The 17846-nt window shown below is 42.6% G+C and overlaps 1 protein-coding gene across 1 annotated transcript; it reads right to left on the minus strand.

Moving 5' to 3' along the window:
* Positions 1–7038: 7038 nt before the first annotated feature.
* On the minus strand, positions 7039–16691 carry CLBA1 (clathrin binding box of aftiphilin containing 1). The gene is made up of 5 exons (XM_057416136.1): positions 15781–16691; positions 12162–12310; positions 10061–10190; positions 8678–8788; positions 7039–7243 (listed from the first exon to the last, which is right to left on the minus strand). Exons 1-5 carry the CDS (start codon positions 16183–16185, stop codon positions 7088–7090), a joined length of 951 nt encoding a protein of 316 aa, XP_057272119.1. The 5' UTR covers positions 16186–16691; the 3' UTR covers positions 7039–7087.
* Positions 16692–17846: the final 1155 nt, after the last annotated feature.

Genomic DNA, 17846 nt, shown 5'->3' on the forward strand with positions numbered 1-17846 from the left:
GCATTTATATTCTGAAGCCTTCTGTATTTTAAAACCAAACCAGAAAACATGGTACCTTGCCACGCTTCATTTAGTCTTTCATTCATGAAGATGTAATGTGTTCCCTAGGTTGTTACTCTTGTACACACACCCACACCCCCCTTCATTTCTCGCCAAAAAGAGTAGATACCTTGCACAGCTTCTTTGTGCCTTCCACCTAAGACAAAAGATACTCCTTTATGAAAGTACTTTATATTAGTAGTGCTGCAGCTTGAGCTTGGTGCCTCTGAAGAGTAACACTGAACGAAGAAATCCCTGGGCAATTGCACCCTTAAGTCAAAGTTCCCCACCCTTCAGGCAGATAGTAATATTACATACAGCCTGGAGTCTTCTTGCTTTTTATTAGTTTGATTTGTTTGCTGTCTCATTACTAAGCAGCTGCCAAGTTGTCATCATCTTACACACTGTCAGCATCCTCCTGAGTTGGTTTTGGCCAGTTCTGTATTTTACCATTTGGCATGTTGTGATATGGTTGCTGCAGTTCATATACCACAATCTATAGGTTTTGCCTACTTCACCTGTTAGTATTTAAGCTGCTTCCTGTGTCTACTCTAGCTGTTACTAATGTTACTACTGTTAGCTCTTAAGTTTCTACTAACTTTTTCTACAACATTGCATTCCTTTGTGTGTCCTGTCCCCATAGAACAATGGGTGGCTGGTGGGGTTGGGGATTCCTGCTGTGAACACATGCCATGTTTGCTAGCACTTAACCTGTCCTCCGGTTGCTGTCTTGTCTGCCCTGCATAGTCTTCCCAGCCCATGCCATTCACGGTATTGTTTCAGGAGTTGCTGTGCTTGAAACCAAGTAGTGGATGCAAGTATCCTTGCTGCAGATAACACTGACACTTCAGACTCATGTAATTGTCTGTCTGGAACAAAAATACTGCTGCTTGGTTCTAGTGGAAGGGTGTTTGCTGCTGCTACACCAGCAGATTACACCACCTTTCTGCAGAAGGTACTCTGTGTGGCTGAAGTGAGCCTGTTGCATCTGCTGCCGGAATGCGTTGTGTGTGAGCCCTTCAGAGTGGAGGTTAAACTCGATCCACAGAGAAGTTTGAGGTTTAAGAATTAACTTTAATGCAACTCATTTTCAGCCAAACTCCCTCTGCCATCCTAACTGGAGTAGGAGTGCTACAGAGAGTCCTCCCATTTTTTAATGGGATGACTATTACAAAAGATCTTCACTATTTAAGAGATCAGTCTTATGCTTATCTCAAACCAATGGTGGACTTATGGTCCACTTAGAAATCATGCTAGGCTCTGGAATGCCTTCTCCTCTTTTCTTTTGTTAATAAAATTCTACATATTACTTGGACTTTTTACTAGTAAGTCCACAAACACTGGCAATATGCTGTTTCTTAAACTTCTTTGTTATACTTTTGGACAGAATTATGCATTGAGGTATTTTCAGTCTTTCACAGAGTAGTCCTGCTTTTTTGCATTACAGTATTATTTCTACAAAAGAAACATGTCAGTAATTACACTGCTGAACTCCTTAAAACTTTATTCTGTGGGTATATTTTACCCCTAATCTTGGTGGACGAAAAAGGCATTTCTGTTTAGCTGTGCTGTCTGAAACTCTCGCCTTACTTTAGTTTTCACCTTTTCCCAATCCCAAGCAAATGTCAGAAGTCTGTGATATTTGCTTTCTGCAAACACGGAGTACAGTAACAAGTTTAGTTCATCAAAACTCAGCGTTCTACAGTGAAGAGCTCACAACTAAGGTGAGAAATAATGAAATTTGTACCTTAAAACACACTAAAGTACAAAGTTTTATTTCCTCCATGCACCGCTTTCACGGGATAAGCACCTGCTGCTTCTCTGCAGCCGAGTGGCAGGAGCGTGGGCGTGCTGCAGTTGCTGGTGTGCTTGGCCTGGGTGCCGGGGAAGGCAGGAACAAGGAAGTGACTAAAGGAAATGAATAGCCAGCATTTGTGCAACACGCTCCGGAGGGGTTTCCGGCACCCCTTGTTTCCCAGGATAACCGCAGAAGGCTAGGCTACTTCATGCTGTGCAACATGCCTGAAAATGGGCAGTGTCCTGGGTTCAGCAGTAGCAGTCATTTTTCTCCTTCTTGGTAGCTGGTGCAGTGCAGTGTTTTGACTTTCAGCTCGGGAACAGAGCTGATAACAATGATGTTTTGGTTTGGCCAAGGACTTTGTGAGCCTCATGCTCTGCCAGGGAGGAGGGGAAGCCGGGAGGAAGCAGAGACAGGACACCTGACCCGAACTGACCAGAGAGGTATTCCATACCACAGCACGTCATGCCCAGGAGGTAACTGGGAGTTAGCCGGAAGGGCTGGGAGACTGCAGGGTTGGAGGAGGTATGGGTCGGAGCTTGGTTGGGCTGAGGGGGCAAGTTATCGGTCGGCTGGTGCTGAGGTGTTGTATTCTCTTCCCTTGTTATTTCCTTTATCATTATTATTATTGGTGGTAGCAGTAGTGATTTGTGTTATACCTTAGTTACTAAACTGTTCTTATCTCAACCCGTGGGAGTTGCATTCTTTTCGATTCTCCTCTCCGTCCCTCCGGGAGCAGGGGGAGGGAAAGAAGGGGGGGGGGGGGGTGAGTGAACAAATTACCCGACTGGGTTTAAACCACGACAGTTCCTTTTGGCGCCCAACGTGGGGCACGAAGGGTTGAGATAACGACAGATTTGACTGGATTAATAGTCACTCGTCACAATGCTGATTTATTGGCTCTCAGAGTTGTTCTTCTTGATCTCACAGCTTCAGACCGTTGTAACTTACGTAGAGCCGGTATTTGCTGTGTTAGTGTTTATCAAGTGTGGGGCCTGGGCTAAGGTTCTTGTCTCACTGTGCTTTACGGCAATGGCTTGTAATACGGGCGGGCTCCAGCAGCAGGGCGGGACGGACGTGGCCGTGGACTTGTACCTGGCCGTCCGGCTGCTCTTCACCGGCCTGGCCCTCTCCCTCGCCTCCGTCTTCGTGAGGCCGCGGGGAGCCGAGGGGGAGCGGCCCCGGGAGCCGGCGGCAGCCGAACCGTCCCGGGAGAGCGGCCCCGGGGACCAAGCGGCGGCGGGAGCGGGGCCGGAGGCCGCGAGGGGACGGCTGCCGGTGAAGGAGGTCGGGGCGGTCGAGGAGCGGAAGGAGGCGGCGGCAGAGCAGAGGGAGAAGGCGGCGGAGGAGCCGAGCCCCGCGGAGGAGCCGAGCCCCGCGGCCGAGCCGAGCCCCGCGACGGCCGAGAGCATCCCCCGGAAGCCGCCCGCCGAGCCCCAGGAGGATGCAGGAGACCACGCAGCATTTCCCAGCAAGGCAGAGGAGGAAGAGCTGGACTCAGGAAAAGAGAAGCTGGTGGTGGGAGAGCCGGCAAGCACAGCAGCTACACCAGCCCCAGTGACAAGTACAGCAGCATCGTTTGAGAGTTCTGAAGGCTCTGAATGGCCTTTGGGTATCCTTGGGACCTGCCTGCTGATTGTGATGGGGATCAGCATGTTGGCACACACACAGAGTGTGTTCTACCCACAACCATTTTGTCTGATCTCAAAAGTTAAGCAGTCAGGTTTGGGTCTTGTCTGGGGTTGGACGACAATGTAGGGGGACCAGGAGGTTTTCCCCGGGGCTGAACAGTCATGAGTGGCAGGGTGTGTGGGACAGTATGGGTGGGTGTCTGGTCCACTGGGCCCCTCCAGTGCTTTGGAAGCATCAGAGATGGAAGGCAGCTGTATGGAGTCCCCAGCAACAAGCTGCAGAAACTGCTCAAGGGGACAGTGAATTATTTTAAGCCTGGTGGGCCCATGGCACTTCAGGCCATCAGAGCAGAGATGCAACATAGAGATGGACTCATGATCGAGGGGTGGACTTAGCAATGGACACTATTGCCCAGGTTATTCACAAGTGTGAACACTGCACACAGTCTCTCCTGCTCTGGAAGACTGTTACAAGAGATGGAGCCTGACATCATGGACCAAATGGACTCAGCAGCTTTATAGGGACGGGTCCATGCACTAAGATAAGAGTGCACTGAGATAAGAGTGATGGTATATTGAAAATGTGGGATCTGAGCATGACGTGAATGGTATGGAATAAGGGGTGGATAATGTCCTGGGTTCAGCAGTAGCAGTCATTTTTTCTTCTTCTTGGTAGCTGGTGCAGTGCAGTGTTTTGACTTTCAGCTCGGGAACAGAGCTGATAACAAGGATGTTTTGGTTTGGCCAAGGACTTTGTGAGCCTCATGCTCTGCCAGGGAGGAGGGGAAGCCGGGAGGAAGCAGAGACAGGACACCTGACCCAAACTGACCAAAGAGGTATTCCATACCACAGCACGTCATGCCCAGGAGGTAACTGGGAGTTAGCCGGAAGGGCTGGGAGTCTGCAGGGTTGGAGGAGGTATGGGTCGGAGCTTGGTTGGGCTGAGGGGGGCAAGTTATCGGTCGGCTGGTGCTGAGGTGTTGTATTCTCTTCCCTTGTTATTTCCTTTATCATTATTATCATTGGTGATAGCAGTAGTGATTTGTGTTATACCTTAGTTACTGAACTGTTCTTATCTTAACCCGTGGGAGTTGCATTCTTTTCGATTCTCCTCTCTGTCCCTCCAGGAGCAGGGGGAGGGAAAGAAAGGGGGGAAGTGAGCGAACGAATTACCTGACTGGGTTTAAACCACGACAGGCAGCTATGGTTTGTTTTGTCCCCCTGAGCATGCTCTCTTGTCCCTTAAAAGAAACTGCAGTTTTTCCTCCATGAGTACCCCCAAATACACAGATTGTGCCCAAATTCAGGTGAGGGCTGGAGGGCTGCCAGGGTACTGCAACCATTAAGCCGAGTTGAATTCCTTTGTAATTTAGATCTGCTAGTCTCTTTAAAGAGCTGAACTAGTTTACCTCAGACTGAGGTCTCTCCTTGTGCAGCCAGTGCTCACAGACAGGAAGGGCTCAGGTGGCCCAAAGCATCTGTCCAAAACAGAAGGACCTGAACTGTGGACCCTGTCACCTGTGTAACCCCAGTTTGTTTTGTTTTTTTTTCCCCTACTGAATTACAAAGGGCTGAAACCCTTGTTTCCCCTCAATCTGCACCTTGAACAGGTCTGAAAAGCCTGCTGCTACATGGAAAGCTGATGTATTTGCAAAATTTGATGTACTGTTGCAAAACACCCTTCAATAGCTTCATCTGCTGTTAGCAAAAGCAAACTTGAACACCCAGAAGAAGAAGGACCTCCATGCCCCAGTGCTTCAGCTGGTGCCATATATGCCACAAACAACTCCCTTGGACCCTGCTTGTCTGAAAGCAGAAATGTGGGATTTTATTCTTACAATCAATTTCAATAATGTTTATTAGCAACCTCAACTACCCCTTCATCAGTTGGCCATTTACTATTTTGTAAGTTCATGACTACAGCCTATTTAATACATGTTTAACTGCTCTGAAAGACCTAAATGGGGCCTACAAGAAAGTTGAAGAGCAGCTTTTTACAAGGGCATGTAGTGACAGGACATGGGAAATGGCTTTAAACTGAAAGAGGGGAGATTAGATATTAAGAAGTTCTTTGCTGTGAGGCACTGGCACAGGTTGCCCAGAGAAGCTGTGGCTGCCCCATCCCTGGGAGTGTTCAGGTTGGCCAGGCTGGACGGGGCTTTGAGCAACTTGGTCTAGTGGAAGGTGTGCCTGCCCATGGCAGGGGAGTTGGAACTGAATAATCTTAAGGTCCTTTCTAACCCAAACCATTCTGTGATTCTATGAATTGAAAATGAACTCAAATCCAGCATTAAGTGAAAAAGTTGACTCTGCTCTTGCAACCACACTGAATTTTCAGTCTGGCACTGCAGAACTCCCCCTAGGGCCAGAGAAGCTGCTCAGACACTTTCAAACAGTGCTTTCCCAAATGGCTTGTTTCAGTTTACTGAGTAACTAATACACCATTCATCCCATGCGAATTGCATGAGCCATCACAAACATTACTGAAGTCGTAAATTATTATAGCAACTGTAATTTCACTGCTGAACAGTTTACTAGATTAAGGGTTGGAGTCTGCCAGTGCTTTATAGTATTTTTAATTCTAAGTACAGAATAGGCACATCATTAAATAATTAACTGACTTAGTTTTGGAATATCCAGGTTTATTCCCTGCTTTTAACACATAAAATACCATTTAAAAACTCTTCAAAAGCCACATAAAACTCTCACATTCAGAATGGTCAAAGGAGTAAATAGGTAGTAACCTGTGTAAAAGTTATTACCAGTGAATAAATAAAGGTGGTGCAGTTGGCAAGGAAGCACCACAGATTACATGGATGAAGGTGAAGTGCATCCCCTCTGGCACCCAAGCACGCAGGAAGATGGGCAATGTAGTTGATAGTTACTATAAAATTTTAAAAGGGCAGCAATTTGCAGCCTTGTGCAGTGCAAGTTCTGAGCTACACCCCTGCTAGGCTTTAACAAGTGTAGCTGTGTAGGGTGGTACCTGAATGAATCCAAGAAGTACCGTTAATGTCAGCTTCAGAGAGGCAATTTATTTCAGTTAGAAACCTATGCCAGAGCAAAACGTTTCACTGACTCTACCCAAATCACCACAGCAGGCTTTATCGTAAGTTAAAACAGTTTTGTTCTAAAGCTCAGTGAAAGCCACCATATGTAGATGGCTCCTCTTATTGTGTTAAGCAGTGGAGAAGTAACAGATCTTCACTGATCCAAACTGGACCAAATAAAAGGAGTGATGATGACAAGGCACACCTTACAATGCACCTGAGCTGCTTTCAGATTTTGGCAGGAAAAGGAGGTTTTTGATCAGAGGCATTAAGGCCTGAAAGATCAGTAGTTCAGGTCCACTGCAGTACCCTTAAAGCATGACTGCAGTGGGATTTACTCTAAGCGACATGACTGCAGCAAAACTTAGTAGGGCATAATTACACCTCTGACTTCACAACTAAATATCTTCTAGTAACGTGGCTTTAGGAACCTCATATACAGTAATATGTCAGTTTCCTAAAGGACACATGTAGTCTACAGTACAACGCCAGTAACAAAACAAAGGTAAATTGCATTCAGTTCAAAAAGAAAACAAAATAATTAAAAAGTGCAGTTGGTTCAAACATAACTACTGAAAAAATTTCATTTTTAGGTTGCATGCAGCAAAAATGTGCTTCTTCCTTGGGGTTGTGATATACTGCATGTTTCCATTTGATGATATGGTTTTCAAAAAGAGGTCACAGGTGAAAAGATGACTGTGTCTGGAATCTGGTGATACAGAAAGCTGAGTGAAAAAGAAAAACTAAGTTAATTGTTTCCATCCTACAGTAAATTAATCACTTTTCATATTTCAATCTAATTTTTATACAGTTTTCATAAAAATAAAATTAGCATTTAAAAAAGGACATAACTAGGAAGATAAATAGAAATTGTTCTAATGATTTCACTTACTTAGAAGTAGAAATGGCAACATATGCTTCCTGATGAGCTTAACTTTGAGACACCAAGCTGCAGAGCTTGTTCTTCCCCTTCAGAGGCTACTCTAGGAAAATACTGTCCATTTACCTCAACTTTATATCATGTATCTTTTTACTCTTTCTCCTTCTTCATCTACTTTGAACCACTTCTCCTTTGCCTAAACCCTGCCTCTGTATTTTACACATTTCAAGTATGTCAGCTACTGGGATCCCATCCTCATGTACTCATTGAAAAAACAGAACTGAATTACAAAGGAGTAAGCTAGACAGTCTCTTTCAGCTTTCTTTCTAAGTCTCCAGACTAATATCTTTTATGTACAAGGTTCCCAGAATGGTTACACATCTTCATTGTCTGATGCAGTAAACAGAATAAAACAGAGCAATGAAAGTGCACCTCAAACTATGCATCTCCACAGCAACACCAGTTGCTTTAGGCTATTTTCCTTAACTGAAGAAGAGACCTTGACTTAAGAATATTCATCAAAAATACTCTGTTAAAAACAGAATGTAACTGATTTTATCTTTTTTTACCACAACAGGGAATGATAATATTCCTTCCAACTTGCATTGCTTTAGCAAGAAAGAAATGAAGCTTATTACTTCCTGTTTGACCAACAATATAAATGCACTACGACAAAGCATTTCATTTCTCTGTCTGTTTTGTGACAGTCAGCTTCAAAACAGTAATGTTCTCAAATCCTTATAGTTACAACGTCAATTTTGCCTTCCTCTTGAAGTAACTCCTGTTTTCTCCCTGAGTGAACCAACTAAATCTGAATCATTCTGAATATCTGAATTGCAAGTTTGAATGTGATTTCTCCCTTACCACGTATTTTAGGAGTAGGTTACAACCATCATTCTCAGTGACCAATGTGTTGGTACTTCCATACACATGCTGATCTTCCTTTGTCATCAGAGCATCCTGACTACTTTTTATATATTGCTGCTGTCTCTCAACCAACAAATAATTTGTCCTGAAGTCCAGCTCATGAAACAAATAATCTTGTATTTCAGCATCACCCATGTTATGTTGCTCTGCATTTGGTACATTATATTGTACCTCTTCTGAAGCTGTCAGACACGTTTCAAAGAGCAAAAAGCAACTCCACATCCAAACAATTATATTGGGACCAAACAATTACATTAGGACACTTGCTAGAACAGCAGGCTAGAACAGCAGAGAGGAACACATGAAATACACTCTGGTTCTTTGAAGCACTTACTTTCAGAGCAATACTTACCTTGGTCTGGATCAGTGCTTTGCAGTCATTAACACTGAATCCATCAAATCTGAAGTCCTCAGTATCTTTAACATTTGATTCCTCAACAATATCCTGGCTCTCTGAAAAGTCCTAATAAAACATAATTTACATTTTCTTTATGAATTCCTACCTAATCTCAAAGCACATAACCTAAAGAGAAGTTCCCCTCAAAGTAAGAATAACCACTAAATTTTACCTTTTGAAGCTATGTTTTGATTTATCATGTGCCCTCCTTGCATTAAAACAATTTTATGCCAGAGTAAGTTCTATACACATGAATTTAATTGACTTAAATTAATAAAAAAGCCATTTCCAAATAAAATTACCCTTAAACTACTCCAGAAAATAGCTGAGAAATACATCTTCATCAGTACTGTTAAAAGCAATATAATTTTCCTGTACCAGAAAAGAAGTAATGACCTCAGTTTAAGCTGCCTGGACATTAATTTAATGCCAGTGTATCTATGGGAAAGGAGCAGAAGGGGTGTTTAACTATGTTGGGGAAATGTCTCCCATTCTCTCCTGCTAAGCAACAGTCCCAAAAAAGTGGCTTTCAAGTGCAGAATAGATTCTACACCTTCAGTACTGTCATTCTGTTTACATATAACTTGCATGAAAGATCAAGTATGTCCATAAAATCAGAATTTAATGCAGGACTCCTGACCCATGCTTCGGCAATCAAATTATCAATTGAGACAGTTACTTCCATATATGACTTATTCATCCCAACTAAATAACCAGGTTGAATACCAAACCATGTATGATACCTTGATCTTCTCAGAAAAGGGAGATTAAACAGAAACATTTCTTTTTTGAGATATTTTCAGTACTGTTGGTTTGGTCTTGATTCAATTTAAAACAGACCCTTCCCTCAAGCCTTGCAAAACCAGACAGAATAATCTGAGGAAAAGGGACGTGGAACACACTTTCAGTTCACATACAGTAAAAACATCCAGTAATTACTTTAATGCCCTCTCTGATTCAAATCAGATTTTCACTTACTGGAAAGATATTAGAGACTAACAATTTTTTCATCCTCTGAGCAAAAAAGAAAACATCACACATATATCTGAAAGCTAATTCTACATCTGTACTAAAGCTGAACATACCACCCAGCAACAGGGTACTAAATAGTGGAGACTTCAATGGAAAGATGATCAAAATTCGATCCTGCACAACTTCATAGTTCCTTACACATAATGATGAACAGACACTAGACTATCACTTTAAAAGGCTCTCTCTAAAAAAACTTGCAACCCAGATCTAGTTTCTTATGCATTTATCCCCATGCATAGCTTACAGAAGATAAGATTCATAACAAAGTGTTTATCCTGGCATCCTAGAAAACCATTGTTCAATTACCTTTTGATTTGCATCTATTCTGAGAACACTCAAGAGGTTTTCTTGGCAATGAGATTTACCCCAGGGATGTCTCAAACTGGGAGCATTATAAAAGTCTCTAAGTGTTCTCCATATGTTTCCAGAATCAGTGCTAGGAAAGAAAACACCATTTGAGGTTGTAAGTTGTACAAAGTTTCCAGTGAACATATATAACTTCATTATTTTCACTACATACAGCCATACTAGCTTACCTTGATCTAAAAAGCAACTTCTCTTAAAACTCATTCTGCATCCATTTAAGTTACCTACCCAATGCACTAATAAGCTTTTGTGACAATTAACAGAAACAGTAAGTCAACATAACCGTACGTTTGCTCTTCTCAGATAAGAAGTTCAGTAGAAGCATATTTAAGAGATTGTTACATGCCAGCAGTTTGCATTATGCAGTTTCTTCTGTGACATGTGCGTAGGATTCAGCCCTATTATTTCTGCACTTTGCACCTTCTGTCTCTCAAAACTTCCTTCTTCCTATCAGTCATGCCTCTCCACTGCAGCAGCCTAGTGGTGGGTGACCTGCATCTGCCCTGGACATGCAGGCACTACAAAACAAGCCAAAGGCACATGCTACTGAAACAGGAAGAAGTTCTCACTACAGAGTACTTTGGATTCTTATATTGCATTCATCTCATATAAATCCACTTGCTTTTTAACATGCAGGCACTACAAAACAAGCCAAAGGCACATGCTACTGAAACAGGAAGAAGTTCTCACTACACAGTACTTTGGATTCTTATATTGCATTCATCTCATATAAATCCACTTGCTTTTTGCTTAGGACAGGATGCAATTATGACTAGTCTTCATTATTCACCACAGTAGACCAAGGCTTTTGTATCTGTAGCTGGTACTCTGCTATAATACTGCAGTCCTTTTTCATTGGAACATAGACCGGTTTGGGTTGGAAGGACCTTAAAGATCATCCAGTTCCACCCCCCTGCCATGGTCAGGGACACCTTCCACTAGACCAGGTTGCTCAAAGCCCCATGAAACCTGGCCATGAACACTGCCAGGGATGGAGCATCCACAGCTTCTCTGGGCAACCTGTGCCAGCACCTCAGAACCCTCACAGGGAAAAATTTCTTTGTAATATCTAAACTAAATCTACCCTCTTTCAACTTAAAGCCATTCCCTCTTGTACTATCACTACATGCCCTTGTAAAAATTTCAGCTCTTTTAGCCCTGCTTTGGGTACTAGAAGGCTGCTCTAAGGTCTCCCCAGAGACCTTTTACATACATATATTTCTCCACAAGTCTGAGCCTAATTAAAAAAACACATATATAAGAAACTTGCTGAAAGGATGCCCACATTAAATGTTTTAACTACATTTCTTGTGATTCTTATGACATTTCTGAAGTATAGTTTGACCCAGCTTTCTAGATACAAAACCTCATATGTATACAGAAATAACTATAATACTGTTCAGCAATTATAATACTGCTCAGAAGCTACTGATCCTCCCAAAAGATATAACAAATCTAAAAGGATTCCAGCAGTCTTAAGAGAAAGCTAAGTTAATGGTACTAATTGCTGCTAACATAACCCAAGGAAAGAAGCCAGATGCACCACAGATTCTGAAGCACATCTGGTTAAATACAAGAAGCTACCACCAGGGAAAATTGGGCAGGGTCTAGAAAAAAAAAAAGCAAGTGGGTTTTCAGTAGAAGCAGCAGCAATTCTCCTGCCTCAGATGATGGAGAAGTAAGTCAGATGTGTGGTAAAGAAAGGACAAGCAAACAGGAAGAACAGGTTGCCTGTTGGGTGTTCTGCCATTCCTAAGGCTTAGTCATAAGGAGGCACATCACAAGCAGGAAAAACACTAAGCAGAAATTGTTAATTTCTGATATATTCCCTTCCCTGTTTTCCAATGACTAAACACAATCCTTTTCCTTTAAAAATACAATACAGAACTGCCAAGATCTATCTGCTGAAGCGCATAGCGATTAAAAAGATTTTTAAGTTCACCTGCAAGTCCCACTGATTTTTGAAGTATGAAATAATCAGTGTAATTGCTGAGGAACTTTGTAAGTAATATTTTTTTAACTGTTGATCTAAGCTCATTACCAAAGTTGATTCTTTGTAAGTTCAGGAATCCCAACATCTTCATTATTTGTGTCAAGTACTTGATCTAAGCTTCTTATGCTCTCGCTGGACTGTGATACAAAGACTTCTGGAAAGCTCAACTTAAACATATCCTCATAGCTCTGGCTTGCCTAGAAAAAACAGAGTTTTATTAGATATGTTACACAGGCCATCTGCACAGTTCATGAAGGACTTAGTCCAAAGGCTACAATGTTTCTAGAGACTGTATTATTGTTTTTAAAGTTTGTATTGCTATTAATGGCACAAAAAGAATTAGCCCATAGTTCATTGTTTTGAGTATTTACCTCTAATTAGAACTAGAAGAGGAGAAGCAAGAGTCCAAGAGTTTCTAATGAACCCTGGTCTCCAGCTTCCCAGCTCCTAAGTTGTACATTGGTTTGCCTACTGGCACTCAAGACTCCTTCTTCTGCTCAGCTAATTCAGTCCAGGTCAAAACTGATGCGTACACAAATTCAAAAGTTTGTTTTGCTAAGTTAGTATTCAAATACACCTAATTCAGTCAAATGTAACATATTACTAAATGCTATAGTTACCAATGTGTAAGTCTGCAGAGAGGCTGGGGTGAGTATGTCTCTGCATACTTGCATTTGCAGCAAACTTTTTCTAGCCTATGCTAAAAATCAGAGACAGAGTTATATATTTTTTCCTCCTCCAGCAGTGATGAGGAGTATGTTTGGAGTACTGAACATAGTCACATGAGTGATCCAAACAGGCCTATGGTAAGTAAGAGGGTTATCTGAAGTGTAAGAAATACATATACTAGGAAAAACATGCATAATCTACATCCTATCCTAAAGGAATGTTATCATGCCATCTGGTCCAGAATGGCACATTTGTCCTTCTATTTCTTCAAAGAAGAAATTAGTGTCATTTTCTGAATTGACTTAATTGGCTTCAACATCCTGCAGAGGGACTGCAACCCAAGAGTAGCAATGTTGTGTGAAAACTAGAGAATAAAACCAGTCAGTTTGCTTTCTTTATCTAGCAATCAACAATTAAAACTGAAAAACATAAGTATGGATGCTCCATATTTTGACAATTTCATTTAATTGTAACTCAAACAGCTGAAGTAAGTGGAGGTATTTCCACAAGTTCATTATACTGAACTCAAACAAGTGCAGTAAATACTGAGAGGGTATTGATTTAATCTAATGATAAGGGGTCGAAATCAACAGAGCTGGTAGAAGGCTTCTGTACTTCTGAGCATGCTTCTAGAAATAGAATTGGTGCTCCACACTGCTTCCTCCTCAAGTAAGGCCTGGCTAAATTGCCTACCCTGATGGGCAACTGCTGGGTCATTCATAGACTCTTGGGTAAAATCCTCTGAATCTTGCCCAAAATGTTATTAATACTTTAAACTGATTTATAAATTATTTCAGTAGACTTAACTTGCATCAGGGGTACTATATGGCAGAGAAAGATGTCTTGACAAGCAGAATTCTGTGAAGCACACTTGCTAAAGCATACATGGAGAGTCATGGTCAAGAAAAACAAAACCAGCTTCCAAGTAGGTACCAAAACCTGAATGGGATTGGAGCCAAGGACAAATCAGGCAGCTGCTCTTGGCTTTGGTGTGTGTGAGTGAAATTACAGTCACGGAAGTGTGAACTGGGGGAAGCACAGGTCTGCCTCATTTGTAATGTCTTCTTAGAGCCTGTAATGCTACTCTGACACGCATACAAGTCACTGGCTTACAGTTTAGCCAAGCCAGATAAAATATGCAAGTTTCTTATGATCTTTATTACTTTCTACTTCAGCAGGTGTTTCTAAAACAAAATTTGGGTATATTTCCATCTACCTTGTAGCTTTAATTATAAAAACAGGAATGCACAAATTTCACAATGGTGCTTTTTGACTAAATCCTCCATATCCTATTGTATCAGAATACTCCAGTGCTTAAGGAAGTGCAGTCTCACAAAGGCCAGTATTTAAAGAACACATGAAAAATCCTTAGAGTTATTTGACCATGTAGTCAAAATATGCAGCTACTGCCGGGAAATTAGTGGTTGTTTTCATCTTAAAACACATGATTCTGGTCCACACTGACATTTAATTAACTAAAGCATTACATATTGAAGGTCAGATCTCTGACCTCAAATTATCTCTAGAGGTCTCTTCCAACCTATCTGGACTTTTTTCTATTGATCATACAGAAAACAGAGCCCTAACCAACCCTAAGAGTTTACGGCCTCAAATAAACAATACAGAAAGCACAGGAATGAAGGACAAGCTACACTTATATCCTACACCCAAAGAAATCTCCAACAGCTCTGCAGATATTTTTCCACCCTGAGACAAGAAAAGCCAACTTGAAACTCTAGGCACTGTTAACTTACTTAGCTTATACTGGACATTTCCTTTTGCCTTTAATACATGCAAAAATAAATCAAAGGCTCCTGGAAAGAAAGCAATTCTATTTCATCTCTAGTTGTTACATACGCTCTCTTTTCAACATAAGACTTCTTGACACCAGTTTCCAGCATTACAAATAATTTAAATTCTCTGTTCGTGACCTTGTGATCTCCACTCTGCCAGTGCTGGACAGCTTACCCCATGTGCATCTTTGTGCTTTCCCTATTAACACCTCTACCACAGGTAAAGTTCCCAAGCAAGAGCAAGACAGCCCTTCCCCAGAAAACTCTCAGTTCCATACAGATGCTAAAACTCATCTTGCAGACTACAAGTAGTAAGCTATTATTGCTCCTCATGAACCCCATGAAAGCCTTAAATCATTGCTCTTTTTCAAATGTTTTAGTTTAAGATAGAAGTAGAAGGAGGGTGTTTAGTTTTGTATATTTGTATTTTCCTTTTGTTATTTTGTTTCACTTTGGTGATGCATGTTTGGCAAACATGGAAACACATCAATTGCAACAAGGTGCAACCCTTAACCTTAATCTTTTAACACTTAACCTTTTAACCCTTAACCTGAACCTTTTTTTTTGTGATAAGGACACATTATAGTATTTATTCAGATTATTAGTTCTAATATTGTATAAGAGAATGTAACATCCTATGCTAAAAAAAAAAAAAAATAAATAAAAATTATACTAAATAACTTCTGTTCACCTTTTTGTCATTAACTTCCACTTGCAATCAGTCTAAAATTCCACTAGATTATTCTGGCAGTATATTAAGTAACAGAAGTTATTGGTTTTGCCAATTTCTAACTCAGTGTTATGTTGCTTTACTTCAATCAGCTTGCAAGCAAGTCATACACTTTTTGACCTGCCTTTTTTTGTCACTGATTTTTTTGTTTCCTATGCTCATTCTAATCTAGCTTTTAAATTGTGTGAGCTTCAGGGCAAAGTTCATTGCTTCTGTGTGCTTACTTATTCCTAGTGCCTAGAAGCAACATAGTACATTACATTCTTTAAAGCTCTCCAGCAGGATAACTTAAGTATTTGTCAAACACTATAAAGGAATTGCATTTCTTCCACCCAAGTTAGCTGCAAAGTACTTTGACAGTTTCTCTCCCTGTGCAACATTATTCTTTACAGAGGAGACATTCAGATACAAATCTTGAGATGTAGGAAGCAGTAACACAAACATTTCTGTTCTTTGGTTTACTGTTAACACGTACCTCATTTAGAGAGCTTGAAGCCTCCTGTATCACACTGTGTAGAGATGGCTTAGAATAAAAGTGATCAGCATCAGTGCTACAGTGTCCACTGCTTAAGTCTCTATCAACTCCAGAAGTTTCTGTTGACTTCACCAAAACGTCAAGATTTTGACTGAATCTCTCTGACTCACCCAAGGACTCCCCAAAGCCTTCAAAATCACCCCAGGAACTACTGGGTTCTGAGGCACTGTAACTGCTTTCAGAAAATCCCTCACAACTTCTCTTTTTGCTGTTCACTACAGGAAGGCTTTGCTGCATGACTTCAAGATTAGTACTTTCTTCATTAATTGTCCTTCCATTCAAGTTATAGTCACTTTCACCCAGAGATGTACCACCTACTTCAACTGCCAGGTCTTTTAGAGACATTTGGTGCGATGTGTATCAGTAAGACTTTGTCCTAGTGACAGGTTCTGTGTCTTTAAGAAAAATTAATTTGTTGATATCTGCACTACAAAAAAAGGCGACTGAAGTGCAGTTGCATTAGATATATGAATATTTCCAAAACAGAATCAAATTCCTCATTTCACCCCAAAGAACAATAACAGTGCTAAATTAAAACAGGACGTCCTTCAGCCTCTCCTCCAGTAATCAGCATGTGCATGTTATTCAGTCTCATTTTCTATGTAGGTTATTAGCCTGCAAAGAAAGAATTACAAATAAATACTTCTGTGATAAGGGCTGTGTCGGAATAAAGAAAGATATGTGATGAGGAAGGAGAAAGAATGCTCAGGTTAAAATAAACACATTCCAGTATTACACAACTGAAAATTGATGTAGGCAAAATGATTTAAAATTCACACTGAGCTATCTGCCCACACCACAAGCAAGCCATGGAATTGGTGAACAGTATTCAGCAAACACTTAACAGAAGTTGTTGGATATTGAGTACTGATTGAGTATACAGGAAACAAGAATAATTATAGGCAGTATCTGACAGATATTAAGTATTTTTTGTAACTATTACTTTTTACTGTAACTATTTCATCCACATCATGCATACTCGAGCAGCGCTCCTTTTGCCTGCCAGGGCTTTTCCAGTCCGAGCGATTACTAAAAAGATGAACGAGACTCGCAGCGACACGGGCACTGGCCGTTTAAATCCTGTGGAAAACATAGTGCCGCAACTACTTTAGCAATTCAGATAGAGTTAAAAAGTTCAGTTTGACATCTGTAAATTATACAGGCAATACTGCATTTATCATACGAGATTAATCACGTCTCCTCAAGCACTTCAGGCACTGAGAAGCTGTTCTGGGGGAGGGTTTGTAGCTTCACTAAAACCACTTCGGAAAGACCGTCTGCTATTAGGTGTTCTCCGTGTTTAACAGACAGAGTTAATCTGGGGGTTTTCTCTCCAAAGTTCATCTCAAGGGTGGCTCAGGGCCGGCCGGGCACACCCTGCCGCGACGCGCTAGGGCTTTGGAGGGGTCCGGGCTCGGAGCGAACAGCCAGGGCACGGGAGCACGGGGCCACGGGGGTCGAGAGCCCCGTCCCCAACCCGGCCAAGACTGCACCCGAGGGAAGAGGCTCCTCCACCCGGGTTTCCCACCGCCCGCCTGAGCGCTGCCACCTGCGCCCCTCACAGCGGCACGGCGGGCCCCTCGCACCACGGGGCCCGGGCAGGTTGAGGGGGAAGCTGAGCCGCCGCCGAGGCACCCGCGGAGCCCAAGGTACTCCGGCCGTTGGGCCGCGCCGCCGCCTGTGAGGAAGCCGCCTTACCGCCGATCCGGGCCCGGCCCGCGCCGTGCCGCGTCGCGCAGGCAGGTCGCTAGGGGCGGGGCCTAGGTGTGCCGGGCAGGGCGGCGGGGCCGCTACCGGCCGGGGCGGAGCAGCGCCCCCAGCCCCTGCTGGCGGGTGGAGGGGACGGCTCCCCGTGTGGGACCGGCTTCCGCGGCCATGCTCGGCTTCCGCCCTGCCCGGGGAGCAGCCAGGGGCTGCGGCCCCGGCGGAAGCCCCGTTATGGCTCCGCTCTCTGTTTTGTCAAGTACTTCCCCGGCTCTCCGGCCTTGTCCTTGAGCTTCGGTCAT

Source organism: Pezoporus wallicus, unplaced genomic scaffold, assembly GCF_028554395.1.
Source record: "Pezoporus wallicus isolate ANWC-B61680 ecotype Strahan unplaced genomic scaffold, APGP_CSIRO_Pwel_v1 scaffold_2146, whole genome shotgun sequence".
Lineage (NCBI taxonomy): Eukaryota > Metazoa > Chordata > Aves > Psittaciformes > Psittacidae > Pezoporus > Pezoporus wallicus.

Excerpts from the sequence above, each read along its gene's own strand:
- CLBA1 (XM_057416136.1), bottom strand. The coding sequence starts at position 16,185 with ATGTCTCTAAAAGACCTGGCAGTTGAAGTAGGTGGTACATCTCTGGGT. Across the intron at positions 10,191-12,161 it reads CTTACAAAGAATCAACTTTG|CACTGATTCTGGAAACATAT; the intron begins GTAATGAGCTTA and ends TTTCTTTCCTAG. Across the intron at positions 7,244-8,677 it reads AAGCACTGATCCAGACCAAG|CTTTCTGTATCACCAGATTC; the intron begins GTAAGTATTGCT and ends TTTTTCACTCAG.